Source organism: Dioszegia hungarica (genome assembly GCF_025882075.1).
Source record: "Dioszegia hungarica strain PDD-24b-2 chromosome Unknown MKK02contig_16, whole genome shotgun sequence".
NCBI classification, from domain to species: domain Eukaryota; kingdom Fungi; phylum Basidiomycota; class Tremellomycetes; order Tremellales; family Bulleribasidiaceae; genus Dioszegia; species Dioszegia hungarica.
Window position 1 is genome coordinate 2,118,018 of NW_026515773.1, and position 27,042 is coordinate 2,145,059.

The following is a 27,042-nucleotide window of genomic DNA, read 5'->3' on the forward strand; positions in this document are numbered from 1 at the left end:
TTGTATCAGTAGCTTGTACCTTGCAATGTAGATAACCCCACGTTCCTTACCCACAGTCCTTACCGTTTGTATCCTGTTGCTATCGTAGATGCATATACCTGTACTGTCTATCCACATCTACTGTCCTTCCCTCCTTCTCGGGGTACTGCGGAGGATGTTGTCAACACTAAAAGATCAGCTGGTTGCCTTGGCGAAGGACGACATGCCCAGCATTCGGAGGGCCAACTCACCGCAAGATCATCTCGGCCGCCTCGCTCGCGGACACCACGACTTGTCGCTTGAGCTTGAACGACTCGGTCACGCCTAGCTCCTTCATGCTCGCGACCTCTCCAATATCCATATCTACCGGATCAGCTCCTTCTCTCGTCTGATATCAAGAATACTCACCGAGTCCGGCCTCCTTCATACCCTCATAGTGCTTCGCCCGGAGCTTAGCCACCAACTCTCCAGAATCAAACCCTCCATTATCCGCCAAAATAGTCGGGATCTGCCTCAAAGCTCTCGCGAACCCCTCTACCGCCAGCGCCTTCTTGCCAGTGACGGTCCGGGCCGCCTCGTCGACCGCTACGCTCATGAGCATCTCTGCGCACCCTCCGCCGAGAGTCACGCGGGTCTCCTTGACGGTTTGCGAAAGGACCGAGAGAGCGTCATGGAGGGATCGTTCGGCCTCTTCGACCATCTGGGTGGTTCCGCCTCGGAGGACGACGGTACATGCTTGACCAGCGGCGACACCGGAGAATTTGATGAGCTAAGTCATCAGCTCAATGGTCCGCCTTCAATATGCCAGTCATGAGAGCTCACCTTGTCCTCCCCAATCATGATCTCCTCGATGACATCACATCGCCCGACCTTGACCTTATCCGGGGCATCGAAGGTCGAGGCAATCTCTCCGCCCGTGACGAGTGCCAACCGCTCGACACCCTCAAAGTCGGCGTGCTCGATCGACATGATCCCCTGTTCGGCAAGGAGCGATTCGGGGTAGTTGTAGATGAGTTGACGGTTGACAAAGCAGGTGATGCCGTGAGCGGCGATAGCAGCGACTTTAGCCTTCATCTTTTCCTACGGTAGTCAGCAATGAACCAGGGGGTGGTGAATGTTGGGGGACTCGCCTTCTCGGCCCGTTCGAGCTCGGCGAGCTTGCTCGTCCCATCTACCCTGACGCGAGCGCCGAAGATCTTGATCTTGTCGGTGTCCATGGCTAGATTGTCAGCTAAGATGTTCACGACGAGTTGCTCCCTTCTCCAGCTTACAGGTGTTGGCAATCAGGATCTTGGCATTCTCTATCCGTTTGGGGCTATTGGTAGCAATCTGCTTGTCCAGGATGAAGCCTGACATGTCAGCTCTACCCACCCTCGCAAGAGGGACCCAACTCACCCTCGTCCAAATATGAATCCGTCAACTTCCCACCGACCTTCTTGATAATCTGGATATGTTCCAGATCCGTCGACCCCTTCAGCCTCAATACAGCATCCACCGCCAGATTCGCAAAGTACTCCTTGTCCTGCGACAGCACTTTACTACTGAGCGTCGTCCGAGCGATATTGAACAGGTCTTGGCGGAATGCGACCTCATCCTTGCCATGATCAATCGCCGAGCCTTCCAGCGCCGACAAGGCCGCGCGCGAGGCGATTCGGTACCCCTCCACGACGGTCTGCGGGTGGATGTGGTTGACAGTGACGAGCTTCTCGGCCTCCCTGAGCAGCTCGGACGCGAGGACGCAGACGGATGTGGTTCCGTCCCCGACTTCATCGTCTTGGACTTTGGAGATATTGACGAGGATCTTGGCGGCGGGGTTGTCGAGGTGGATGGATTTGAGGATGGTAGCGCCGTCGTTGGTCACTGTGATGGAGCCATTGCTCGCTGATTCTGGGACGTCAGCTCAGAGCCATGTTCTTCGGAAACAGCGCAACTGACGGAGAATCTTGTTCATCCCCTTCGGTCCGAGCGTCGACTTGACCAAATCGCCCAGCGCCATCGCTCCAACGAACGATGATAGTCGGGCATTCTCGCCTCGCTCCTCGGTAGCCTATGAGTCAGCTACTGCTCATCATTTGTAACCAAGGCAGCTGCTCGGCAAGTCCTATGCCCCGGGAAAGACCTACCTCGTCTGCCCAAATATTCATCGTGCGGGTCGTAAGGGGTGTCTCTGGTTTCCTTGGTCGATTGAATGTGTATCCTGAGGTCTCCTGGATGATATGCCGAGGCTGTAGCTGCTATGTATGGCCTTGAGTGTAGATAGGAATGCTATAGAAGGAGGTGAAGCTCGAGCGCGTTGAATTCGCGTTTCGAAAGGCGAAATCTGAGGCTGACGTAATGAGGTGGGGCTTCCGACGGAAATTGTCCCGGTCTGATGATCTCACGAGCGAGAGAGGGCAGCAAGCCAGGGCCAGCTTCAAGCAGTTCATCCACATCTAGCATGACCCAAGCAGTCCATACTGCCATGAGAGCTACCAGCGTACTGCTCAGGTAGTAGCATTCTCCTCTCCTAGCGCTCTAAGCCATGTCCTCCGACTTCTGGACCTCATCGCACTCGCGGTATCACCTCCACCCGCGCTCCTCTATCCTCGCCTCGCGCTCCCTGGACCTCACCTACTGCACCCCGCGCCAGCTCTACTGCCTCCATATCTACTTTGCTGGCCTTTTGCAGAAGCTCGGCAAAAAGCTCCTCCTGCGCCAAGTACCCATCTCGACCGCTATCGTCTTCTTTAAGCGCTTCTACCTCAAGAACTCGATATGCGAGACGAATCCATATCTTGTGTTGGCGGCGTGTGCGTACGTGGCTGCAAAGATCGAGGAGACGCCTGTTCATATCAAGAGCGTGGTCGCAGAGGCCAAGGCGGTGTTTGCGGGTGAGTCATTACCTTCGGCGGCTTGACGGGAAGGGTGGGAGCTGATCAGCAGAGAATAGCATCAAGATATTCCCGGCGGATTCGAGCAAGTTGGGCGAGATGGAGTTCTACCTACTGGAGGATCTGGACTTCCATCTGGTTGTGTTCCACCCGTACAGAGCTTTGTTGGCAATGACGGGTCGAGAGCCGGCGGACGGGGGAAGATGGAGCAGTACCAGGGTGGAAGAGGATCAGGCGGCGCGGAAGGGGAAAGCACCGGGAGCAGCGGAGGAGAGCGAGGAGGAGCGTATTCGGAGGTTGATGTCTAGAGGGAGTGGGGAAGGGTTGATTGAGATCGACGAGGGTGTACTGCAGATCTGCCTGTAAGTGCCGCCCGCACACTCGAGATGGTCTCTCACTGAGTGCCAGATTCCTTATCAACGATACCTACCGTACCGACCTCCCCCTCCTCTACCCACCATACCTCATCGCCCTTGCTGCCCTGTACATCGGCTACTGCCTCACATCCATCAACTCTCTCAACCCCTCTGCTGCCTCTGGAGGTGCTTCTCAACCTCGCACCCGCTCCTCGACCCAGCAAAGCCACCCACCGACGAACCCCGCACTCGGTCTCCCCTCGCCTCCCTCAGCGGACTTTGCGGCCTTCATCGCGAGCTTCCAAGTCAGCATGCCGGTACTCATGGCGTGCGTACAGGACGTAGTGGTCCTGTATCCTATATGGGAGGGGTTTGAACCTGCGCAGAGAGCGGGACCGGCTGGCGGGTCAGGGAGCGGAAGTGGTGGAGGAAGTAAGGGCGTACTGGCGGGAATGGCGGGTATGAGAGCAGGAATGGCGGCTGCGTCGGGGGCCGCACCGGGTGGAGGGGGAAAGGAAGAGAGCTTCGGTGTGGCGGAAGCAGAGGCGCTGGTCAGGCGGATGATCGAGGAACGCGCGGTCGACCTCATGCACCCCGACGACGCCGGCAAGCAGGTCATTGGAAAGAAGCGCAAAGCGTAGAAGGCCTATCTCGGCCTCGGACTAGCGCAAGCAGTGATTCGCCGTCCAATGGTCACCCTCGTCCAGCCCCGCGCCGAGACAGCACAATCGATTGCGCACTCTCGTCCGTACCCGCGACGCTGTAGCCAATCGAGGAAAGCATCGCGCCGCGCCGCGTCGAACATTACACTGCCTCATTCGCAGGGATCTCAACGTTTCCCGGCGGGCACGGGGTGGAGGGCGGGTTGTATGGGTATTAGGGGACAGTCTCTCGCATTCCGACATTGCGTATGTGACCCCGAGCTACATAGCGCGATGGGATCGCCATATCTGGCTTGAAGGCTGAAAATACTAATCAAACAGGTGAGTATCCGCGAGATCTCAAAAAGTCGCTCCCCTACGCTCTGACGAGACCACTTACTGTATATGGCATACGAGTAATCTTCAGCTTGTGTCTGACTTCCACAACGTGTCGAAGAGATCTCCCTGGCGCTCGATTTGGCTCTCAGGCGTGTCAGCTCACCCCCGATCGACATGATGAAATGGATAGCAGAGACAGCACGAGTGCCGTGTTTACGGCTTACATACTGGATTTGTTGAGCCCGGCACCAGGTGACGTGAAGAAGAACTGGACGTATCAGTCAGAGGTTCATGAACGGCTGCATGCCAACTGGAACGTTCTCTTCAAAATCCACAGGAGGCAGAACCCTGATGCCAATACGAAAAGAGGCGCGATCAACGCCTTGATTGCCAGGGTCGGCGGCAGAGGAACGGTATTCTCCCTCGATGAGAAGATCGCGGCCAGAAGACAGTTCAGGGACGCGATGGAAGTGCTGTTCAAGTAAGCTCCGCCTGCTCCACACTTTGTACTGTGCTGAGATATCGCAGACGGGACGAGAGTCTGGTACTGATGGGCGCTGACACTCGTACTCTTGCGGAACAAGCAACAACCGAAGCCTGGCAGCGGATCGCGAAGGGTCTCGGAGACGTGACGATGGAGACCGCGCCAACGAGCAAGACGGTCTCTGACATGTCTGCAGCAATCAGCACGCTCACTCGCGATACCGAAGGCAAGGCGCAACGAGTCGAGCCGATGGGGGCTGCGGTCTCTGTCACGGTCGAGACAAAGCCCAATGCGCCTGACGATGAACCCTCGGCGGAGAATGGTGGCCCCTCTTCCGCCACCGTTTTCGCGGAGCCGGACGATGATGACTTTGGCGACGATGGCGAGTTGGTCGCTCTACCACAGGGTGACGCTGGATCCGTCAGAGACGGCGACGAGGATGTGGGCGACTACGTGTACCTGAAGACTGAGCGCGAGCTTTGATTATGGTGATCTGAATCGAGAGGTTGGAGGTTGGCAACTTGGAGATACGGAGTACAGTTTGATCGCCTAGTGTGAGCCTATGCATAGAGTGACCGATTTGCGGATATTGATGACGAGAGGATGGGGGTGGAACTGACTGGATCTCTGCAATATGCAAGGCTGGACGCACAGCCTAGGGCCCTTGTGCTATGCTTGAAAGAGCGAAAGAGCCCTTGTCCGCGTCCCTTGTCTATGCGGGTCTCCACGCCATCCAACCCGCACCCCAGCCGCCCGATGTGTATGTCTGTGTGGAGGGGAGGGTAGAAGGGAGGAGGGTTAGAAGTCGGAAAGCGGGGGTGCAGGGAGTTGATACCATCGTTCCCATGGGCTCGGTACCCACCGGCAGGAGGACGATGTCCTGAAGATTGCTTCTGTGCCTTCTACCTAGTGTCCCACCCAAGATGTAATCGTATCCCTATGCATATTTGTACACTTGTGAAAGAGCAAGGAAACCAGAATGGGAACCAGCTAGGGAAAAGGGAAAGCTATCTATAGAGAAACGACATTAAAAAGGACTGTCCAGCAGTGCATGATCTAGGCGAAGAGGCGCTTGGTGTAGCTGTTCAAGCCGTGAACACCACCTTCCACCTGTGCAGAAGCTGTCCGGAGCTCGAACCGGACACCACCGGATCGCGATTCCGCCTGGAGCTCAGTCACCCTAGCCAGAATCAGCTCTGAACCTCGCCACATCGTCACGTCAGTCTGTACTCACGACTTGACCCCCGCATCCTGCAAACTATGCTGCAGCCCCGTGAACAAGTACGGCAAGAACTTGGTCACGCTCCCCTTATCCGCCACATCCCCACTCACGCCCTGCGCGACCTTGACGGCATCCTGCTCTGAAAAGTATCGCGCCGTCGCGGCATTATCGATACCCAGCGCTTTCGCGACTTTGGCGGAGCCTTTGGGCGCCGTGTGCTCCATGGCCTCGATAGATCCCATCCCGCGGTATATCTTGACCCGCTTGCCTTCGTGGTAAAAGTATTCTCCGGGGGATTCGGTCGTTCCCGCGAGCATGCCGCCCATCATGACGGCCGAGGCGCCGAGGGAGAGGGCCTTGGCAATGTGGCCGATGTTGCCGATACCTCCGTCGGCCATTGTGGGGACGCCAAACCTGGAGAGACATCAGCTGGGAAGGAGAGGCAGAAAGGGTGAGGACTCACCGGCTGGCAAACTCTGAAACGGCGTAGACGGCGGTACCCTGCGGTCTGCCCACCGCCATGACCTCCTGAGTGATACAGATACTGCCTGACCCCATTCCGATCCTCAGCGCATCCGCACCCGCAGCGATGAGCTGCGCCGCCTGCTCCCTCGTCACCACATTCCCAGCGATAACCTCCAGATCCGGGTAGGTCTGCTTGATCCACTTGATAAACTCGATCTGGAAGACCGAGTTACCCTGGGACGAGTCGAGGACGACGACGTCCAGACCAGCCTCGACGAGAAGCTTGAGCCGGTCTTTGTCTCCTGGCCGGGTCCCGATGGCGGCACCGCAGTAGAGCTGCTTGGACGCCGGGACTTTGGACGCGAGGGGGTAGTTTTGGTTCTTGAGCAGATCGGATCGAGCGACGAGGGACACAAGGTTGCCTTCGGCGTCGACGATGAGGAGCTTCCCCTTTTTGGAGTCGCGAAGGATGGTGTTGGCCTCCTCGAGGGTGATGCCGGAGCGACCAGTGACGAGGTCGGTGGTCATGACGGAGGATAGGGGTTGTTCGGGGTCGCGGAATTGGACGTCTCGGCCGGTGACGATACCGAGAAGTTTACCGCCCATCTTGCCGGTTTCTGCCTATCAGCGCGGCCCCGGGGTCCTCTCCAGACACACAGACAGACATACCGGTGATAGGGATACCAGCGAAGCCCATAGCGTTCTTGATCTCCACAACACTGACTATCAGCTTCGTCTCATCCGCAATGCGGCTTCACTCACTCGCCAACAGTTCCATCAGGAGGCAAGCAGATAGGGTCGGTGATGAACCCATTCTCAAACTTCTTGACCTTACGAACCATCGCCGCCTGCTCTTCGGCCGTGCAGTTGTGGTGGATGATACCGAGACCGCCGTGGAGGGCGAGGGAGATAGCCATCCGGGACTCGGTCACGGTGTCCATAGGGGAGGAGACGAAGGGGGTGTTGAGGACGATATTGCGGGTGACCCTGCAGATCAGCTTCGACGCGTCACACGAATCAACCTTCCTCCTATCCCATCCTCCCCAATCCTCTTCTTCTGCCGCGGTAGCTTACCTGGTCTGCAAGCTGACAATGTTGGCCGGGAAGCTGATATGCCCAGGAAGCATCAAGAAGTCATTGTATGTCAAGCCCCCGTTCTTGCGGCTGTCCATCAACTCCGCGACTGACAACCCATCTCCGCGGGTGTACTCTTTGAGCGTGGCCATGGCGTCCGCGGCCGAAAGAGTCGTTTTGGAGGGCGCGGGTGATCCGTTCCCGTCTCCGTTTGCGATACCGTTGGGTGCCATCTTGTGTTTGTTGTTATAAAGAGGTGGGCTGCAGCTTTGTGAGTGCTTTGCCGAAAGAGCGAAGGAGATGGGCGAAAATTTCCAGCAAGCTTGATAAGTCGCGTCGCAGATCCAGGCACGGCTACAGCCAAAACAGCACGCACGGATTATGACCACGTGGCTCTGGCTACAGCGGGATCAGATTCTGGCTCTGCTCTGACGCTCGCCACCACCACCACCACCACCACTTGACCACCACCACCATTCAGCGATCTCCACAGCGCATACCTTGACTACTCCTCACTATACCAACCACATAGATCTATTCAGGACAGCTTACTGTGCGCGGCGAGAGTCTAGCCTTGATCCACACTTAATTTCTGCCGAAAAAGATTCAGCGAAAGAGCCGCGGCGAGCTCCTCCAGCATCCCGCCATCGGACATCCCACGGTCCCTGTCTCTCGTATCCATCCTACCCGGATCATCATCGACCTAGGCCGACCCTAGGTAATCTCTCTTAAGCGCTTCTCGCTTCAGAAATCTCCAAGATCTCAGCGTCGAGCTCTTCCCGCTCTCTCGTCCACCTCACCAACTTCAGTCCTGCACAATGGAGGCATTAGGTTTCAACGTTAGTTCCCACAATCGGCAGAACAGAACATGAGCTGACCCTGTCAGATGGACGCCGGCTTCCTGGAGGGAGTAGTACGAGGGTACAAGGGCGGTCTGTTGACTACTGCCAACTACCACAACCTGACTCAATGCGAGAACCTGGAAGGTACGTCATCTTCTATACATCTGCGATCCCGGCTGACCCCCAGACTTCCGGATGCAACTCGCCTCTACCGACTATGGAAACTTCCTCGCCAACGAACCCCTCCCCCTCTCCACATCTACCATCGCCGACAAGGCGACGGAAAAGCTCGTTTCCGAGTTTCACTATCTCCGGACGAACGCGGTCGAGCCCCTCGCCACATTCATGGACTACATCACGTACGCGTACATGATTGACAATGTCATCCTGTTGACGTTGGGGACGCTGCATGAGCGGGACACGCACGAGCTGCTGGAGCGGTGTCACCCGCTCGGGGTGTTTGATACCATGCCGGCGTTGTGTGTGGCGACGAACGTGGAGGAGTTGTACCACTCGGTTCTGGTTGAGACGCCCTTGGGTAAGTCGTCACCCGGTATGTACATGAATTTGGCTGACTGTCAGCCCCGTACTTTCGGGACTGCCTGTCCGCGCAGGATCTGGACGACCTCAATATCGAAATCATCCGGAACTCGCTGTACAAGGCCTACCTCGAAGACTTCCACGCATTCTGCCAGACCCTCCCTTCCCCAACCAACGAGATCATGTCGCGTATCCTCGCATTCGAGGCAGACCGGCGCACACTCAACATCACCATCAACTCCTTCGGCACCGAATTGTCCAAGGACCAACGGGCCCGTCTTTTCCCGACCATCGGTCGGCTCTACCCCGAGGGCAACAATGCCCTCGCGCGCGCAGAGGAGATTGAGCAGGTCGTAGCTGCCGTCGAGCACATTTCGGAGTACAAGGCCTTCTTTGACAAGGCGGGCGCGACGGGTGGTGGCGGTGGTGGGAGTGGCGGAGCAGGCGAGGGAGAGGCGAGCTCCCTCGAAGATGAGTTCTTCAAGTATGATGTCGAGCTCAACAAGCTGTCATTCTTGCAGCAGTTCCAGTATGCGGTGTTTTACAGCTTTGTGAAGCTTAAGGAGCAGGAGGTGCGGAATTTGACCTGGATAGCAGAGTGTATTGCGCAGGACGCAAAGGATAGGGTGGACGATTATATACCGGTGTTTTAGAGAGGGTGGTATTAGAGTATGATGTATTTGTTCGATAGTATGCGTTCCACGGAACACATATTCAGTCTGCTTGAAGAGAGACAGATCGTTCTTGGCAAGAGCATCTATCACATCCTCGTGTATGGCATGATATACAAACTACTGATACTGCATCTAGAAGAACAAGAGACGTTAAGGTCATTACCATTACCAGGCATACAGCATCCTACCCACAGCCCCACTCCTCTGGCATCATCGCGCCGGCGCCGCGCCTGTGGCCATCCACAGACCCAGCCCCTCCGACTTCATAGCCTCCGGAAGCATCTTGTCGACGCACGCCAGAACCGCTATATCTCGCCTACACATGGGACACGAAGTCGTATTGGGCTGACAGAACCACACCTGCCATATCAGCCAAGATCTACGAGGCTCTTGTAGGAGACAACTCACATCAAGACAATCCTTGTGATATACGTGCCTACACGGCGTAAGGGATACCCGCGCATCGTCTTCATACTGCTCATCAGCTCCTCCTCATGCCTTCCCGCTTCGGCACCAATCAAGAAGCAACTCACATTCTCATAACACACTGCACACATTCCTTCCTCCTTACACTGCTCCTCCAAGGCCTTTGGCTCCTCCTTCAAATCCCCCCATTTCCAAACCCCAATCTTGCTCTCTGCGCCAATACGCCGAGACATGGGTCCTAGCCGATGAACCACTTTCGCCACCTTTAGCAGCACCGCCCTCTTCTCCGCTTCAGATTGCCCGTCACGGAAAACGAGGCTATGAGAGGGTGCACGAGGAGGGGGAGCTGGGGGGAGGCCGTTCATCTGTCGTATGTGCGCCCAGTAGTCGTCTACTTCCGCCTCAAATCCGGAAAAGAGCGGGCGGTCGTGGGTGCGCGCAACGACCGACCGGCCGGTCAGGGCGGCATAGTTGAACCATTCTTCTCCGGTATGATGGTTGTACAGGGTCCAGTCAAAGTACTGGAACGAGTTGTCCGCCGCGACTGGCTCGCGGCCGCGATTTTGGTTGTGATCGCGGGAAGGACCTGGCTGGGCGTATGCTGCGTATCCGGGGTGGAGGTAGCCATTGGTGACAACAGGAATAGGGACGGGCCGGAAGGGATGCGCAGCGCTCCTCGGTTCGCTCGCCTCAATCTCGGCCAGGGCCGCGTCAACAGGGACGTCTCCCCAAACCGCGGCGGATAGACCCGCTGGACCCGCCGCAGCCGCATATCTCCGCCGTACTGCCTCCTCGCTCTGCTCAAACCGCTGCTGCGCCACCTCCCGTCCCGGTATTCTGAATCGCTCGGCGATGTCTGCCCGCCGCTGATCCTCCGCGTGTGGTTGCTGCAATAGCTCGCGGAGTCGAGCCGGAGTGTACGCCTCCCCGATATGCTCCGCCATCCTCGCGTCGCGCTGGGGCTCAACCGGGAGCCGCCGGTCCACCGCTTCCTGGACGGACCGATTCCACATATCGAGCAAGGGCGATGACTGGGGTTCGTCGTAGATGTGCTGATTGGAGTGGGGGCCGAAGGGTTGGGGATACCGAGCCGGAGCCGAGGTTCCGGAGTGCTGGGCGGTAGACGGGCGATAAGGGGGTTCGAAGGCGTGTGGAGGGTCCCTATCGTCTAATAGATCTGGGGACGCCGGTATCCACGCTCCCCACTCAGGAAGATGCACCGGCCACAGACCCCGTCCCGCTCGCGAATCTGCCGTCACTCCTTCCATCGCCGCCTGAGCAGGGACGCCTTGCCGCGCCTGCTGTCCCAGCCACGCGACGAGCCTGTCCCTTGGCTCTCCTCGTTCCGTTCCCGGGAAGAGGGGCCGCTCAAGGTCGGATCGACGCTCGTCTCCATATGTTTGCCCCCATCGCTGAGCGGGCTGTGGAGGTGGGACATTCGGTGCGGCCCGTGGTACCTCTGCCCGCCTCCACACCGATGGAGCCATGAGCACCGACATGTCGGCGGGACGAGAGGGCGGTGGCCGACCATATACAGCGGGCGGCGCGAACCGCGGATGACGGCGGTCGAGGGTACCTGTGACCGGTTGGAACCGATCCGCGCTCGCCAGTCGAGGCGATACCGAGCCCATTTCCGGTTCCGGTGCGTCCCGGTAGTACGGGGCATCATCTTCATCCCGCCCAAAGCTGAACACCGCGGGTGTAGGGACGTAGTCTGGGTGAAGGGGGGCTTGGTAGATGGTACGCGTGGGGGGATAAGGAGGAGGGGGCCGGATCATGCCCCTCTCCGCCGCTTGGCGTTGTTCTGCCATGCTAGGCCCGGGCGGGTCCGGGTCAAAGATGTGTCGCGAGTGCGAACGGTGGTGCACGGCCGTCTCGACCGCCTCTTCTGCCCGCCTGGCCGCTACTCGCGCGCGGGTCCTGTGCGCGCGAGACGACGAGTCGGCCGCCGGTACGGGCGCGGACGGCAATGAGGCAGCAGGGCTACCAGAGTCCTCGCGGTACGTCAGGACGGAGCGGACGGAGGAAGGAACCACCTCCGTGGCGCTCCCGAGCAGGTCTGCGGCGTGAGGCAGACACTTTATCTGCTCAGCGGTAGGTACGACGGTCTCGGCCGGGCTGGGCGAGGCGGGATCGACCACCCTGATCCGGCTGGAGCTGGGGCCGGAAGCCATAGGCGTTTGAACGAAGGAGGGACTAGCCGAAGTAGCGGTGGAGTCGCCGGTCATAGGGGGTGCGCGGTCAAAATAGCGAGAGTAGCGCGGGTAGCCGAGGATGGGGATGGGGACGGGGACGGAGGGGGTGGCGGCATGGTTGTGCGCCAAAGGTGGAGGCGAGTTGAGGTCAATCTCGGGTGACAGACGGGGCTGCCGGAGATTGAGAGGAGTGGGGGGCATGATGGGCTATCGTAGTCGATATGTTGGCAGTGTGATGGTCAATGATGAAGCCTACAAAGTCAGCTTAGCCCATCGTTATATATCCCTCTCGCCGCCAACGCTAGAACCGCCCTGAATACTCCAGACGAGCTGTGCAGTAGACCACCATAGACACAGCACATAGTGGAAACATCAAGTGGCAAGGGGTACATCATCCTCGCCACCGCCTCAGCGCCCTTTAGCTTCGGCGTGATGCCCGAGCAAGGCTGAAACGTATAGGAGCGGGTGGAGTGAAAGGAGTGTAGAGTGATGGAGCGGTACGCAGCGCGGAGAGGAGTGAGGGGTATGAGGGAGTTTGAGCAGAAGGAAAAGCGCTTACAAGGTTCAGAGGATGTTACAGTTCAACGTGAAGCTGATACGCCTGACCCAAGAATCCAAGATACGCCTTTATACCCCCTCCTCGGTACACTCGGCTCGACTCGGTATTTATCGAGGGCGGGTATGATGGCTGAGTCCAGACTTCTGGATAACACGCCCGGGTCCGATATTCTAGCGAGGGGGCGGGCCGCCAAGCACCGAGAAAGCGGATGATGATGCCCGGGGGAGATGACGAGCGAGATGAGTGATGATGTGCCCTTTGGCGCTATCGCTATGGTGTCAGCTATTGATAGGTATGGATGGGGAGATGCTAAGCCGCACTACCGCTTGTCTCGATGACTCACCACAGGGCTCTGGAGCGAGGTTCGGATCAAGAAGTGATGATGACCAAAGAGTGAGGGCGGGCGGGGCGAGGTAGACAAAACGTACAGGAAGCGGTTGCGGATCACGGGAATATGAAGGAGAGGAGGGTATGCTTGCTCAGGTAAGAGCCTGTACGACAACCTAGATTGCCGCCGATAGAGAGGGAAGGTAAGCGAAGAAGAGAAGTAATAGGGAGGGACATGCGGGGTGTACGATGTTCGGGCATCCCCGGCGGCCTTGTAAGCCGAAGAACGAGTCGGAAGGGACAGATTGCGCAAGGCCAAGTGCATTTGTCCGGGACAAGGTATGTCTACAATACTCCTGGTAAGCAGAGGCTCAGCATACTGGTCATGAAGGGCGGGATACATATGCATGAGGCCATAAGCTAGCTCAGCAGCTCGCCCTCCATTCTGCTAGCCAAGTGAGTGGCAGGCCGAAGTTGTGGGGACCCCATGTTTCAGAGTTTCCGACGGAAGTGTTCATAGAGGTCAGAAATTCCTGCGAGCTTCGCCAGCTCCAGGAATCTCTGCTCTGCTCTTCAGGTCCATCTCAGAGCTCCACTATGCGCGTCCTCAGATCCCTCAGAGCTCTGCTATCAGGCCCCCTCCAGTCACACTGTCCAGCGTGCCGGTCATCTCCTCCCCAAATCGCCCAATTCTCCTCTACCGCCCCCTCAGCCGCATCACGCTCCTTCGGTCTGCCGACATCCTCCTCATCCTCTTCTTCCGGTACATACACATCACGCGGCCCGAGCGCGTCCGACAAATTCTCGGGACCTCGTCGCGAAGATAGCAAGGACTGGGTCAAAGACTTTGGCACCGAGCAGAGAGGTCCTCGGTCCGCAGGCAGCCCGGGAGCGATAAGAGAGGAAGCGCGAGAGGGTGGCCAGGGGGATCGCAGGGTGGGTGGAGATGGATCGCGTCTACTGGGTCGTGGGCACGCTGCTGGCAGGGAGTGGCAGCGGCCAGCTGGGCGGGGTGAGGGCGGCTTCTCAAGCGGAGGGCGATCACATCGGAGACGAGAAGGAGGGGATGACAGAGGAGGTGATGCATCTCGCGGGGACGCGTCGAGGTGGGCGGGGCGAGGCGGCTCGGAGGAAGCTCAGACGATGGGAAGGTCTCTGCCTTATCGGCAGAACGGAAGCAAGCCAGAATGGGAAGACAGGCGGGGAGGCGGGGAGAGGCAGTTCGGACGTCAAGCCGATCGACCGAACTTTCAGCCGAGGCGCTCGGAAAGGATGGCAGGGGACCGGCCTGGGTACAGCAATTGGCGGCAGAGAGAGCAAGGAGCTGGGAGGGACTCATTCAAGGGGCGGAACCTATTCGGCGATCGGTTGCCCAGGGACGATCCCCAGCCCGCTCCACCGCGAGACATCCCCTCCCTCCACGCCTTATCCGCCGGCACACTCACTGGCTCCTCCACCTCCCCACCACCAACACCTACCGGCTGGGCACCTACCAAAAAGCTCACCTTCGCGGCCATGTCGGGCCTCCGGGCACTCCATCACGCCGATCCAAAGCTATACCACCGGGCGATGCTCGCTGAGAAATTCGGGATTTCGTATGATGCTGTCGGGCGAATCCTGCGCAGTCGGTTCGAGCACAAGAAGGAGCAGGCGGCGATACGTGAGGCGGAGGCGAAGGAGGCGGGGCGGGGCCGGACGGGGTATGTCGAGCGAGAAGAGGATTTGAGTCCTGTGCCTGCGATTCAGAGGGCAGTGGCGCAGAGAGATGCGATCAGGAGGGCAAGTGATGGACAGTAGTAGGAGTAGAGCGTATACAACTATTGCATCTTCGTAGTCTACCGTAATCATCTAGTCTATAGACTGTTGTAGCCATAGGAAACCTCATCGCTCTACATAGCCGGCATGAAGCGATCATACTATCATCAGCATCGCTCAGATATGGACTTACCTTGATCCATTGATCCACGGCAGATGCCTCGCCTGCGACCTGCCTAGCTTCGACCCACACCCAGAGCTGCTGGATCAGCGGGACCTACTTGTAAACAACATCGTTACTCACCTTGACCATAGCCCAGATATTCCCCTTGGGCACCGCCGAGATTGCCTCCCTCGTCCCCATCTGCCTCCCGACCTGCCTGAGAATCGGGAGCGCACTCTTAAACAGGTCCATCTCCGGATCCAACTGCCGCCCAATCCCCTCCAACAGCAAGATCGAGATGACAGTATTCACAAAGTCCCCCTCCAGCTTGACATGGTGCTGCCTCACCGCCGTCAAGACGTCCGTGAGGATGTCCGAAATTTTGATTTTGGCCAAGGAGAACGTCTTGCTCTTGACGCTCAATACAAGGTGCTGGATCTTGAGCGCAAATGTCTCTTCGTCGATGGCGTACTCGGGCGTACGACAGCGCTCGACCATGAGCTTGCCGGCCTTATAGCCGTCAAACTCGGCGACGGCTTGGAAGAGATCCAGGAAGTCGCGCCGGTTCCGACCGTCAAGGGAGGTGACGAGTCCAGCGTCGATGAAGATGAGCTGGGGCTCGTACCCCTGCTCAGCGAGCTCTTCGAGGCGGCCCAGCCACTTGTCGCCGTCGTGCGCGACCGCCGAGAGGGAGTGGACGAGCGCATCAGCGGATTTGGAGTGTTCGGGGATTTCCGAGAGGTCTTGCTCTTTGGGCTTGGACCAGCGGGAGAGGAGGGGGGCAAAGAGGTCGGAGGAGGTAGGTTTGTAGAATCGGACCATGATGTTACCGGGGTGCAGATCGCCATGTGTCCAGTTGTCGAGTAAGAGCATTTCCTGGTCGTCAGCGTTCATCCTCCGTCAGCTGTGAAGCGAAACTCACCAAGAACGCATCAAGACCTATACTGGCGATCCGATCATCATACGGCCCACCTCCATTCTTCAAGAAATACTTCAACGGCAAAGCATCCTCAAACTCCTCCATCAACACCTCCCTACTCTCCTCCCTCTGCGCCCCATCACCCATCAAGCCCAGCCGGATCGGGCGGGGAAAGACGACCCTCGCGCCCCTTCCTGCAAAGTTGCGCTCAAACCGCTCCAGATTCGATCCTTCCACCCGGAGGTCCAATTGCTGGTTCATCATATCCCCAAACACCTGCACTTCTTCCGGTAGCGACAGCCACGACATACCAGGGAAGAGGTTGATGATGTTGGCAAAGACGGACATGATGGCGATATCGCGCCGGACGAGCTGGCGGACGCGGGGATGGAGGACTTTGATGGCGACCGAGGTGGTAGGTACGAGATCGGGGGAATGTTGGCTGTGATCGTGGGTGGGGGGGATGAGGTCTGCTCGGAGCTTCCCTTTGTACACCTGAGATCAGCTCAACTTTTGCTCAGACATACCTGAGCGATAGCACCGCATCCAATGGGCGTCTCGTCAAACTCCTCAAAGACCTCTTCAAACGTGATCCCAAACGCCCCTTCCAGCGCTTTCCGAGTGTGTCTGAGCGAATGGGGTTTACCGTTCGAGTGAAGCTTGCTCATCAAGTCGCACAGCGAAGCCGGGAACAGATCCGCACGACTCGCAGCCCACTGACCGAGCTTGATGAAGCTAGGTCCGGCGCGCTCCATCTGCTTGACGAGGAAGCCATACCACCAGACCGCTCCCCAATTCTCATCTTCCCCGTCGATTGGTTTGCCGCGCCGCCGGCGCTCGACCTTGCCTACGAAGAGCATGGGCGAGGTGAGGATGACGGGACCGAAGAGGGTGGCGAGGTGGAGGAAGCGGAAGAAGGTGAGGATGGGCTCGAGGATGTAGAGCTTGACGAATGTGATGGGGCCGATAAGGGGTTCTTCGGGGGAAATAGCGTTGATATGGGAGGGGGTGGAGGGATCGACTTTTGGAGGTGGGGAGAGGGGGAAGAGGTGCTCGAACTGAGAGTCGTTTTTGGTGGGTTGACGGAGGTAGACGAGACCTGCAACACCGAGCCCAGCAACGAAGAAGAGGCCGAGACGCCGACCACCTTGGTCCGGCAGGTCAGAGTCTTGCCCGCCATCTGATGAGGTGGATCCGCCCACTCCGCCGACGTTGCCCTTGCCGATGACGGCCCGAAGCGGATGCGCCAGAGTCCACAGGGACCGCCGAGTTGCGCGTCCTATCCGTGACAAGCTCTCCGACTCCAGATAGTACGGCGATGATTTTTTCGGCAGCAGCAAAGCCGCCCGATGATCCGCCGCCCGCCGCTGCACTTCCCCCAAAACGCTCTCCCTCAGATCCCTCCGTACCCTACTAATCTCCATATCCAGCGTGACCAGCGGCCGACGAATGAGCATGGCCGGCGCCTGCGCATTCATCCGCCGTACCAAATCGTTGATCTGCTTGATATTCTCCTCGTGAAATTTGCGTTCCCTCGCTTCCCATACCTCGTCGTGGTTGGGCACGGCATGATCCGGGATTTGGATCTCGAGGGTATTGCTAGCGATGATATTACGGACGAGGTGGGTGGTGTATGTTTGAAGAAGGGTAGTGCGGAATGCGTTGAGTGTGGCGTCGAGATTGTTCTGGAGCTCGATCCAGGGTGGGAGAGCGCCTTGCCGCTTGACGATCCGGTTCATGAGGAGCTCACCCGAGTCAATGTAGGGATTTCCGGCATTCTCGTCACTCGGTATTGGTTTCCCCAGACCTTTCGTGGGTGTGAGCCGGCCAGCCTCCCTGGCCCGCTGTATCCGATCCTCCACCAGTCCTTGCCATGCTCGCAATCCACTCGCACCTCCCTTCTGCGTTCCCAGTACACTCGACCCCTTGACCTGCCGGTTCCCACTAAACGTCTCCTCCTCCTCCTCTTCGACATACGATCCCTCTTCATACTCATCTGCTCCCTGTCCCAGGCGATAGTCCAGCGCTCCCTCCCTCGCATTATCCAGCCGCGTCACCTTGCGATGCGACCGCCTTGCATCCCTCACTCTCGATCTCGTCTTCCCATCCGCCCCCGGCGGAAGCTGGAGCTCCAGGATATTGGATAGATCGTCCCCTGTAGCCCGCTTCCGTATAAATGTCCCGTATTTGACCTTGGGTGTCTCGTCCATCTCGACCTTGGCGCCGGTATAGGTCGCATGCCACGGCCGGTGGAGATGCGGAGGGAGGGTCGTACGGTGCTCATTAGGCTTTTCCGGGTCCGCCATCTCGACGATCGCCGGACGGGGTAATGGCAGCCTGGGGTCCAGCATGAGATTCGCCAGCATCCCCTTGATCTTCTTGTCGGCCGTATCGCCGCTCAGCGCCGTTCCCGATCTGAGCGGTTTGTGCGCGTCCACCAGCATCCGCAGAACCGCATCCGCCTGGGACTCGTCCCCCGTCCATATCTCCCCCTGTGTCAGGCGGAGGTGGTCCCGCGATGACCCAGGTCGAACCTCCTCTGCCTCTTCCAGGAGGGCATCGGCAAAGAGCTTGTCGGAGCCGGAGAGACCGCTGGGTTCCGAGGGGGTAGATCGGGCATGCTGCGCCCGGATTTGCCCTAGACGCTGAGTTGCCAGCGCGACGGCTTTTCTGCGAGCGGGCAGCATCCTGTGTCCGAGATAGAAAAGCGGAACGCGATAGGGGAGATCAATACCAACCACCCTAGCTTGCGCGAAGATCGCAGCCGCACCGATGACGCGGGTGGAATGTCTATTTGTGCCCCCCATCTTACAGCTACCATCACCTGTCACAGCAGCGTGACACAATCTTCATTTCTTCTTCACCTTGTCTTCACCTGTGCATTGCAATCAACGGCTCGATCAGATCTCCATTTTGACTGGGCTGTGGCGAAGCCGAGCGGCTCGAGGCATAATCTGGCATCGATGGCATCATTTTACCTGCTCTGACCTCGTGGCTGCTGTGCCTAATCGTAAGGCCGACCGCCCGGACCTCATCATCGTCCTGCACGTCGGATCACTCGGCGGAGGTTTCCCCGCAGGTCACAGGAATACCGAGACTAGATGACGTCTCGGAGAAGAGTGGAGCTGGAGGTCTAAGCCACCTGGCGACACTGCCAGTCATGTATATCGATCTTACCTGGTATCTACTCATGCTAACCGATGATACAACCAAGGTGGTGTTAGCCAGGATGTCCAGCTGTGTGCGTAACACACGCCTGGATACACAGCTGATCGGACCCTCACTCTACAGCCATCAAGCCATCAAGCCATCAAGCCATCAATACCCATCAAACCTTTCTTAAATTAAGGTTTGGGGGCTGCGTGCTCGGCGGGCGCGAGGGAAACACTCCAGCCGGAGCACCATCCATTCTGTCATTCATCCTTCTCTCTTCCTACTGATCTCAGCTGTCCCTCATTCTTCCTCTCCCGTCGATGTGCCAGACATTATGAGCAGCAAGGTCGGTCGCACGGCCGGCGGAAAGGGCTCCAAGAGAATCAAAAGCAAGGTACGTGAATCGTTTCTTTCCTTTCTCAGCCGTAGCTGACGGGCCAGACCGCTACTGCCGTATCGCTGGATATCAGTGGTGATAGCGACAGCAGCGACAGCAGCGATAGCAGCGATGGCAGCGATGGCAGCGATAGTAGCGATAGCAGCGATAGCAGCGATAGCAGCGAAGATGAAGAGCATGGGGCCATCAAGGACGCCGGGGTATGTTCTTATTCTTGATCTGCCCCTAACCATTTGCTGACGCGCAGTCCGCCAAGAAGACTTCAAGTGCCAGACCCAGCCTCAACGCCGCTCATGTTCCCAAGGTACGCTCAATTTCCTTCTCCCCCGCCTTGCGCGCCGTAGCTGACGTGTGCAGTTCAGGACCAGCCCCTCTCGCCGCATTGCCAACGTCAAGCCCACCGCCAAGATCCCCAAAGTACGCTCGCCTTCTTTCTCGCAGCTCATCCCAACTGAGACTGCAGGCCAAAACCTTCCTCAAGCGCGGTTCGGCCAGTGACAGGTCCACGGCCAAGCTCATCAAGGTGCGCACACCTTTGCACCTTCGTCCCCTCAACCTGCGCCCCCCAGCTGACCCATAAAGACCGAGACTTCGCCCTCGCGCGGCGAGTCCCCCGTCAAGCCTGTCAGCGGCCTCTCGGCTCTTGCTGCGCGACGGCTGGCGGAGGCAGCTTCCAGGTCCGAAGCGGCCCCTCCGGCTGAGCCGACCCCGACGCGCGCCTCCAGACCCGACGGCGTCGAGCCCCAGCCTAGTCGAAGCGATGTGAGATCCACGGTCAAGCGTGAGCTCGAGGTGGAGGTAGAGGAGGAGGACGCGCCAAAGAGAGTGAGTACCAGGCTAAGTACTCCTTGTCAGCCGACGCTGATCGACAGGTCAGACACTCTCGTTCCAGCCATACATTCGACGACGAGGCCTACGTCGACCCCTCCAGCCCCACTCATATGACCTTCGGTCTCGTCGCGACCAGCTACCTCTCGAAAGTTGCCGGACTGAAGGAATGCTTCACGAAGGGGATCATGACGGCGAAGGGCACTCAAGAGGTTCTCAAGAACGCTTTCATCGCGCTTGAGGATACAGCGACCGAGGCGGCAACGATGAAGGAAAGGATCACAGCCCTGGGGAAAGAGAAGGAATCGCTTGCTGGGCGTGTCAAGAAGCTGAAGGCTCGTGAGATGGAGTTGAAGAAGCGATTGAGGAAGGGGCGGGAGTAGCGGGGCGGGAGTAGCAGGGCGGTATGTAGGAGTCTCGGCGAGGAGGGTATGCGTCAGGTAGCATGTCTGCTCAAGTCCTCGTGGTACGATATGGGTCTCGTGTATTCAAAGCAGACCATGTCATGCCATGCAAAAGTGTGTAAAAACCCAAGATGATTCATTGCTAAGATGGCAAACATGCTAGATACAATAGTTATGATACAAGATTATAGCCCATCAAGGGTGATCATAGGTTACTACCAGAGTGTCCTTCTAAATTCTATTCGCCCTCCCCCGCTATATGTAACCCGCCTTGGATCCTGCCTGCCGTATCGAACGGAGAGAGGTAGAGTGGCGCTGGGCCAGCTTTTTGAGCAGACCGGTAGGTGAAGGGAGTGGTGATTCCTCGTCCGCCTTGACCATGTAGATGGCTCCGGGATGTGCGTTGTAGGATGCCTTGCGGGGAAGGCCGAGATGTGAGACGGCGAGCTGGCCGGTAGACGTAGACGTGACGAGGGTACCAGGTGCGTCCTCCAGGGACGAGGCAGCCGACGTTTGCGAGTCCATCGAGTCGCGCCGCGCGAGCCCGGGTGTAGGTGCGTCGAGGTGGAGTTGGTGGAAGTAGGATGAAGGGGTGATGGAGAGGTGGGATGGACGCCGTGATGGGGAAGCGAGGTGGTAGGGGGAGGCATCCGAGACGGCGAGGGATGTTGAACGGCGGGAAGGGAGGGCATTGGGGGAGACAGCGTCGAGGTTGTTGCCGTACCGACTGGACCAGCGTGATGGGCCGGCGGGTGACTCGGGGCTGATGCAGGTGGGGTGGGGTTGGAAGGTAGACTTGCGCATGGCGTTGACGCTGACCTTGAGCGGGGTGGTGGAGGGGGAGGACAGCTCCTGTTCGCTTGCACGGCGGAGGTTGTGGAGGGAAGGGGTGGCGATGATGGGGGTGGAAATCGAGGTGGGGAGGGGGGCCTGTTGTTCCCGCCAGAAGGGACCGAGCTGGGCGCAGAGGTCCTCCTCGGTGACGCGAAGGTTGTAGTCGAGGAGGTAGAGGAGCTGCTTCTCCATGAGGTTGACCTCGGCCGACGCAAAGAACCGGCCGTACTTTTGCCAGTGCATGTTCTTGGGCGACGAGTCGTTGAGGTATTTGGCGGCGCAGATGAGGACGGCAAGGAAGACCCGATGACGAGTGCAGGTCATGCCTGGAGGTCAGCCAAGTCCTAAGGGCATGCAGAGATAAGACTTACCAGTAGCAACAGTGGGCAACTTGGACTTCAATCGGTTGAGGTAGACGAGGGTGACGCTCAGAGTGGGCATCTGAACGTTGCTCTGCGCCGCCAATCCCCTGATGTAGTCCGACAACTCCGGCAACTCATCTCCCTCCTCTGCAGTCTCCCACCACTTGTCGGAGCCGACGTCGGAAGAAGGGGTAAGGGGAGGTGTGTTGAGGTCGTCATCGTTGGAGATGCGGATGACGGATGAGGTGGCATCGGCGACAAAGTCTGGACATCAGTTGATGCTCATGCATAGTGCAGTGATACTACTCACCAAAGAAAGATGCGGGTACTCGGTTCTTGAGCGAGTGAACCAGTTGGCGGTTGTGACTCGAGAGGGGAAGGAGCGAAGCGGGGTGGGTGGGGTCGCGGCGAGACATGTTGGTTGAGGAATGGAAACTGTGGTGAGACAGGAGATGTTGATATTAGAAGCAGACGGGAGTTAGAGACAAGGATGAGGAGGGAATGAGCCTGGAGATGAGTAGAAGTTATAGATGTTCTGGACCGCTGCGACCTGATGGTGACAGGCTCTCGGAGGTGTGAGAAAAGCTACAATCGTGCAGATCGACGACGAGGCTTGCAAGCCCCCGCCTCGTCTCCACCGCATCCGACCACGATCTCCGGCTAGCATCGGACCATAGTGAGAAGGCAGACAAAGAGGATTCAAGACATCGCCATGCTGAATGTTGACCGCATCAGGTAAAAAGGCGGACGCCAGCTGGAAATCCGGACAATTTCCGCTTTGGGTCAGGATTTAGAGTTTCCGGCCGCATTCAGACGTAAAATTCCTTCCATCTTGCGCCTGCTGACCGGGATAATTAAGGTTAAACCCCCGGCGTTCCTGGGCCGGAATCCGGTTAGACCCGTGCCTGACATCATTCTCTCGGCATTCCCCACCTCCGAAAGGTGGCGTTAAGCTGAAACCGGCGCAGAGCGGGAAGGAGCCACACCGAGCCACAACCATCTGTGTGTTCGGTGAAGATCCGCAGAACCAGCGCCATCGACGTAGTTGGGATCAAGCTCATAGCCCAGACACCCGACTGAAAACTTCCGCAGATTCAAGCCGGAACTTAACGTGATTCCCACAATCGCTTTACGATAAGGAGTACGCAAGTGGGTTAGCGCAGCTGTTAGCGCCCCCACGCCCAGCTGATGCGGGAAGCGGCTATTAGAGCTTGCTCGAAAATCAATTGCATCATTGAATGCCTCTCTTGGTTGATCGGACCATGTCTGCCCGGAACTTTATCGCTGCCTACTGATATCTCGTTAGCTATAGCCTTATTAGCTCCGATAAGATAGGCGAGCACCGCAATCATATGCCGATAGCATGCCTCAAACAAGGTTGGAGGTGCCTGATTGCCGGACCGCCATACTCGATTGCAGAGATCATCTAGCGCTTCTAGCTTCTTTGCGGCCAGCCAAGAGGTGCCTGGGCCGGAATTATGTCTATCCCTATTACTTGAAGCTGCTTCGGAGCCCTTGATGCGCTCCTCCTGGCAAGGCTGGTCTCAGCCATATGCAAGGGAGCCTAAGAGCGCAGTGCCAGCGGCGATCACTTGAGACCTCCGGTACTAGTCACCGATAACGTCGGAAGAACGCTAGAGCATGTGAGGAGCGCCAGGCTAGTAACCGTCTACAAGCGGCAATGGCTCAGATCCTCTTGAGACTTCCGGTCGTTGTCACCGATAGTGTCTCACCTTATACTAGTCTTGATATCCCCATGAGAGCAGGCAGGCTGTCTCCTGCCGACGGTGCCGAGTCTCACATCTGAGCTATAGGTATGTGATGAGATCACTGATCGACTGCCAAGCGGGTGGGATCAGTTGGGAATACCTGGAGGGGGCACTGTCACCGGCATGCTCCGCCACAATTTGTATTCTCGATGCAAATCGGAGCGGATGAGCGGCACGTCTCACAGCGGACTCGGCGCGGAGCCTGACTCTGAATGATGAGCGGAGGTGACGAGAGAGTGCGACTGATTTCTTTCGATCTAGGCGCCAGTATCTGGGTGCGAGCAGTGTGTGGGCAGCCTAACCCGTTCGGGTTTCGGACGACCAATCCGGACAGAAGAGGACCGTGTTGCAGGGTGCGATAAGGCAAAACAGGTGAGATCAGCGTGCACGTCCTAGCTGTTAGTCTGCCAATACTGCGGTGGTCGCCTCTCGGCAAGGGAAACCGAGGCAGGTGAGCTCCCAGTACCGGGTTGTAGTCAGTATCCGCCCATCCCCGGGACAACCTAGATGCATGGCAGAGCCTTCTACTTCTTCCGCATAATCACAAGGTCAGTATCGTACTTCCACTTGTACGTGCCCTTCTGCGGAATCATCAGCACACACCATTGCTGTATACGAGCAACATACCTCTTTGTCCACGTACTCCTTCTCCGGTTCCGCCTCGTCAAGTAGGGCCTGGAAGTCCTTGATGAACTTCTGACGCTCTTCACCCTGAAGATAGGCTTCCGTGAGGTACGACTTGGTCATGATCTTCTCTATCGACTAGCCCGTTAGCACAGCTAAAACTCGAGAACTCACGCTCTGATCGTCGACCGTGCGGTACCAAGACACCTGCTTCTCCTCGGGATCCTGGAAGTTCTTGCCGAACGCAGCCGCCTTGAACCCCTCGCGCCACCAGCCTCGGTAGTACTGAGGTGTTCCTCGGTCGTACGGCTGGTACAGCTCCCGGATACGCATCTGCCACGGAACACTACCCGACTCGAGGTTCCAGATGAAGGCAAAGATGCCATTGGGTGAGAGGTACTTGGCTGCTTCGGTCTGGCGTTAGCTCATCCTCGTTTGCACTCACAAATGCCGCCTCGTGATCCGGACACCAGTGCCATGCCTGAGCGATGATGATCAGATCCACCGAACCCTCCTTGATCCCAAACTCGGACGCCTTGGAGAAGTCATCGAATGTCCCGTCAACGATCTTGGCGTTCTTCGAGCCCGGCGCGACTTTCTCCAGCCCCTTCTCCCATGCCTCTCGCATACCCTCAGACGGCTCAACGGCGACCAGGGTGTCGATGTTCCATGTGGGATACTCGTCGGTGGGAGGAGCGACCATCAGGCGCGTAAAGATACCTGTCCCCGCTCCTGGTTCGAGGATTTTTAGTCCGCGCTCGTGTACGTCTTGCGGGAAGAGGTCGTATACCTGCTTGAGAGATCCAGCTGGGTATGACGGGCGAACGCGATCATACTGATACCTCAGCTATGACAAATGATGGAGGGTCGGCCCTGATACATAACTCACCTTCTCGTTCGTGCCCGAGGCAAAGCCGCTGGCGGCTACAGCGTGGACGTTGCTCATGATGGGGAAGGAGATGGGTAGGGCGATATGATAGGAATTGGATGTCAGATTTCTCGCGTCAAGTGAGTCTACCGAGATCACGTCAGTCTATACACAGTTGTAGTTGTAGATGTACAGTAGTGAGAAGGAGCCGACTCGAGCAGTAATACGCGCTTGTCCTGGCCCCCTGGGGCACGCTGGGGCAACCTCCACCGGGGTAACGTAACCTGCATCGCCGAACAAAGCCGATCGGCCGAATCGGCTGGTGCGCCCGAAGCTGAAGAGCTGATGTGGCAGGTGCTGTGGTGGACGATGCAGCTACAAGCATCGCTGAGGTATCAAGTCGTCAGGTATAGAATCTAACCCCCAGCCTTCATCCTCGCTGCCAGAGACTCCGCATTGCTCGCACTTTGCGCCAAAGCCGCTCCAGCCGCCGGGGTATCAGCCACCTCCCAACCTGGACCTCTGGCTGGCACCGGCGGTCCCCCACCCGCCATGAGCAACTCGCGATCCCTCCTCGCTGATTCCCTCGTCAAGCCACTGGTGGCGGTGACCGAACTCAGAGGAACGGGGATCAGCGCCTTCTTGAACTTCTCGCTGAAGGGTACGCTCTCCTTCTCCTTGACCGGCTTGTCCCCGCTCCTCTTGTACCACGAAATCCACTTCCTCTTCTCACTTCCCGCTCCGCCGTCTCCGTATTCGCCTGACTCCTTGCTCCCACTGTCGTCTCCCGCTTCCTCTCCGCCTGTCGCCTTCTTCTTCTCACTGCCCGGCACCTTAGCATTCACGACATCCGCGCCCTCCACGCCTATCGTCGTCAACCCCAGCTTCTCCAATCTTTTCAGCAACATCTTCAACTCTCCCGCCCGCTCCTTCTCCTTCTTCGCCTGATACTCCTTCCCCTTGACCGCACCCAGATGTTCCAACTTCCCTCTCATCTGCTTCTTCTCCCCCTCTGCCTCCTTCTTGAACCGAGCGAGCGTCTGGTCCGGCGTCTTGCCCGCCTTGAGCTCGGACTGCCGTTTCTTGATTTCCGACATGACCCATGGGGTGAGTTCCGAGCCGTCCCTCCCTGTCTCGGGTCTGCCGCTCCCGCCGCTTCTTGATTGGCTTGAGGACGGGGGTGACGTCCCGTCGAGCTCGTATATCCCCCTGATGAGGTTACCAGCGACGACGACAAGGACGGCGAGGAGGAGGACGATGATGCCGAGTGCGGTGGGCGTGTGGACTCGAGCAGGACTGTAAAGATGAATAAACTTTGATCGGATAGCGTACAGTCTTGCAGCGGCACGTCCAGCTTGCGTCTTAGGTACTGTTCGTCAGCTCAAGCCAATCGCACACTCACTCTTCGCTGCCGAAGCAACCCTACGCCCAACTCCGACAGCTTGCTGATACTGCGCCTGACCCGCCTGGGAAGAGGATTGCGCCATATATCCCTGACCTGCCGAGCGCGCCTTCCCACCCATCCCAGACCGTATCATCGTCCACCATCCCGACCTCCCGCCGGTTCCGCGTCCCTGCGCCACAGCCCCGCTACTCGCGCCGAGCCATCCGCCAAAATCCTTGCCCATCTCGGGCCAGACGACCAGTCCAAGCACCACGCCTCCCGCGATACTGACGAATGCTGCGGTGGTGAAGACCTCGGTCATACTGAAGGGCAGGGCGGATGTATCTGGCGGTCGGGCGCCGATCGAGAAGAGCAAGAGCGGAATCGAGGGAAGGAGAAGGAGTAGGATGAAGGGGCCGGGGATGAGGGACGTGTACAACGACGCGGCAGGCAGTGGAGGGGGAGGGACCGGAACAGGAGGGCCGAAGGGGTTGTGAATCTGCATATTGGCTTGAATCGGCGTTAGTGTTCAGTGTTGGTACTCTGGTGGGTTTTGCTGTTGAACAAGGTCACGCTTGCGATTGATTAG

General features: G+C 58.0%; 12 protein-coding genes across 12 annotated transcripts; 5 read left to right on the forward strand and 7 right to left on the reverse strand.

The window, feature by feature from the left end:
- Nucleotides 1-117: 117 nt before the first annotated feature.
- MKK02DRAFT_34790 (t-complex protein 1 beta subunit (tcp-1-beta)) lies at nt 118-2,123 on the reverse strand (the record flags this gene model as incomplete). The annotated part of the gene is made up of 9 exons (XM_053089016.1): nt 118-166; nt 231-342; nt 388-748; nt 802-1,059; nt 1,110-1,198; nt 1,251-1,328; nt 1,375-1,866; nt 1,915-2,026; nt 2,103-2,123. 9 exons carry the CDS (start codon nt 2,121-2,123, stop codon nt 118-120), a joined length of 1,572 nt encoding a protein of 523 aa, XP_052944043.1.
- Nucleotides 2,124-2,500: 377 nt separating this feature from the next.
- MKK02DRAFT_38940 (putative general RNA polymerase II transcription factor) lies at nt 2,501-3,846 on the forward strand (the record flags this gene model as incomplete). Its single annotated transcript, XM_053090361.1, has 3 exons — nt 2,501-2,849; nt 2,902-3,211; nt 3,258-3,846. The coding sequence occupies 3 exons, from the start codon at nt 2,501-2,503 to the stop codon at nt 3,844-3,846; spliced, it is 1,248 nt and encodes a 415-aa protein (XP_052944044.1).
- Nucleotides 3,847-4,367: 521 nt separating this feature from the next.
- On the forward strand, nt 4,368-5,152 carry MKK02DRAFT_38941 (uncharacterized protein; the record flags this gene model as incomplete). Its single annotated transcript, XM_053090362.1, has 2 exons — nt 4,368-4,666; nt 4,714-5,152. The coding sequence occupies 2 exons, from the start codon at nt 4,368-4,370 to the stop codon at nt 5,150-5,152; spliced, it is 738 nt and encodes a 245-aa protein (XP_052944045.1).
- A 573-nt stretch (nt 5,153-5,725) lies between these two features.
- Nucleotides 5,726-7,663, reverse strand: MKK02DRAFT_34792 (inosine 5'-monophosphate dehydrogenase; the record flags this gene model as incomplete). The annotated part of the gene is made up of 6 exons (XM_053089017.1): nt 5,726-5,849; nt 5,904-6,305; nt 6,355-6,973; nt 7,026-7,075; nt 7,119-7,343; nt 7,431-7,663. The coding sequence occupies 6 exons, from the start codon at nt 7,661-7,663 to the stop codon at nt 5,726-5,728; spliced, it is 1,653 nt and encodes a 550-aa protein (XP_052944046.1).
- Nucleotides 7,664-8,248: 585 nt separating this feature from the next.
- Nucleotides 8,249-9,465, forward strand: MKK02DRAFT_18071 (putative vacuolar ATP synthase subunit D; the record flags this gene model as incomplete). Its single annotated transcript, XM_053085886.1, has 4 exons — nt 8,249-8,269; nt 8,317-8,416; nt 8,460-8,810; nt 8,855-9,465. 4 exons carry the CDS (start codon nt 8,249-8,251, stop codon nt 9,463-9,465), a joined length of 1,083 nt encoding a protein of 360 aa, XP_052944047.1.
- Nucleotides 9,466-9,696: 231 nt separating this feature from the next.
- Nucleotides 9,697-12,308, reverse strand: MKK02DRAFT_38944 (uncharacterized protein; the record flags this gene model as incomplete). Its single annotated transcript, XM_053090363.1, has 3 exons — nt 9,697-9,846; nt 9,895-9,960; nt 10,020-12,308. 3 exons carry the CDS (start codon nt 12,306-12,308, stop codon nt 9,697-9,699), a joined length of 2,505 nt encoding a protein of 834 aa, XP_052944048.1.
- A 1,282-nt stretch (nt 12,309-13,590) lies between these two features.
- On the forward strand, nt 13,591-14,790 carry MKK02DRAFT_38945 (uncharacterized protein; the record flags this gene model as incomplete). Its single annotated transcript, XM_053090364.1, has 1 exon — nt 13,591-14,790. The coding sequence occupies one exon, from the start codon at nt 13,591-13,593 to the stop codon at nt 14,788-14,790; it is 1,200 nt and encodes a 399-aa protein (XP_052944049.1).
- A 92-nt stretch (nt 14,791-14,882) lies between these two features.
- MKK02DRAFT_38946 (putative mitochondrion protein) lies at nt 14,883-18,517 on the reverse strand (the record flags this gene model as incomplete). The annotated part of the gene is made up of 5 exons (XM_053090365.1): nt 14,883-14,909; nt 14,942-15,007; nt 15,053-15,787; nt 15,834-16,325; nt 16,358-18,517. 5 exons carry the CDS (start codon nt 18,515-18,517, stop codon nt 14,883-14,885), a joined length of 3,480 nt encoding a protein of 1,159 aa, XP_052944050.1.
- An 800-nt stretch (nt 18,518-19,317) lies between these two features.
- On the forward strand, nt 19,318-20,591 carry MKK02DRAFT_38947 (uncharacterized protein; the record flags this gene model as incomplete). The annotated part of the gene is made up of 7 exons (XM_053090366.1): nt 19,318-19,377; nt 19,425-19,580; nt 19,628-19,684; nt 19,738-19,797; nt 19,844-19,903; nt 19,963-20,205; nt 20,253-20,591. 7 exons carry the CDS (start codon nt 19,318-19,320, stop codon nt 20,589-20,591), a joined length of 975 nt encoding a protein of 324 aa, XP_052944051.1.
- Nucleotides 20,592-20,867: 276 nt separating this feature from the next.
- On the reverse strand, nt 20,868-22,224 carry MKK02DRAFT_38948 (uncharacterized protein; the record flags this gene model as incomplete). The annotated part of the gene is made up of 3 exons (XM_053090367.1): nt 20,868-21,772; nt 21,818-22,072; nt 22,119-22,224. 3 exons carry the CDS (start codon nt 22,222-22,224, stop codon nt 20,868-20,870), a joined length of 1,266 nt encoding a protein of 421 aa, XP_052944052.1.
- A 1,877-nt stretch (nt 22,225-24,101) lies between these two features.
- Nucleotides 24,102-25,147, reverse strand: MKK02DRAFT_34795 (S-adenosyl-L-methionine-dependent methyltransferase; the record flags this gene model as incomplete). The annotated part of the gene is made up of 5 exons (XM_053089018.1): nt 24,102-24,158; nt 24,205-24,339; nt 24,376-24,615; nt 24,647-25,036; nt 25,091-25,147. The coding sequence occupies 5 exons, from the start codon at nt 25,145-25,147 to the stop codon at nt 24,102-24,104; spliced, it is 879 nt and encodes a 292-aa protein (XP_052944053.1).
- A 338-nt stretch (nt 25,148-25,485) lies between these two features.
- Nucleotides 25,486-26,958, reverse strand: MKK02DRAFT_38950 (uncharacterized protein; the record flags this gene model as incomplete). Its single annotated transcript, XM_053090368.1, has 2 exons — nt 25,486-26,438; nt 26,472-26,958. The coding sequence occupies 2 exons, from the start codon at nt 26,956-26,958 to the stop codon at nt 25,486-25,488; spliced, it is 1,440 nt and encodes a 479-aa protein (XP_052944054.1).
- Nucleotides 26,959-27,042: the final 84 nt, after the last annotated feature.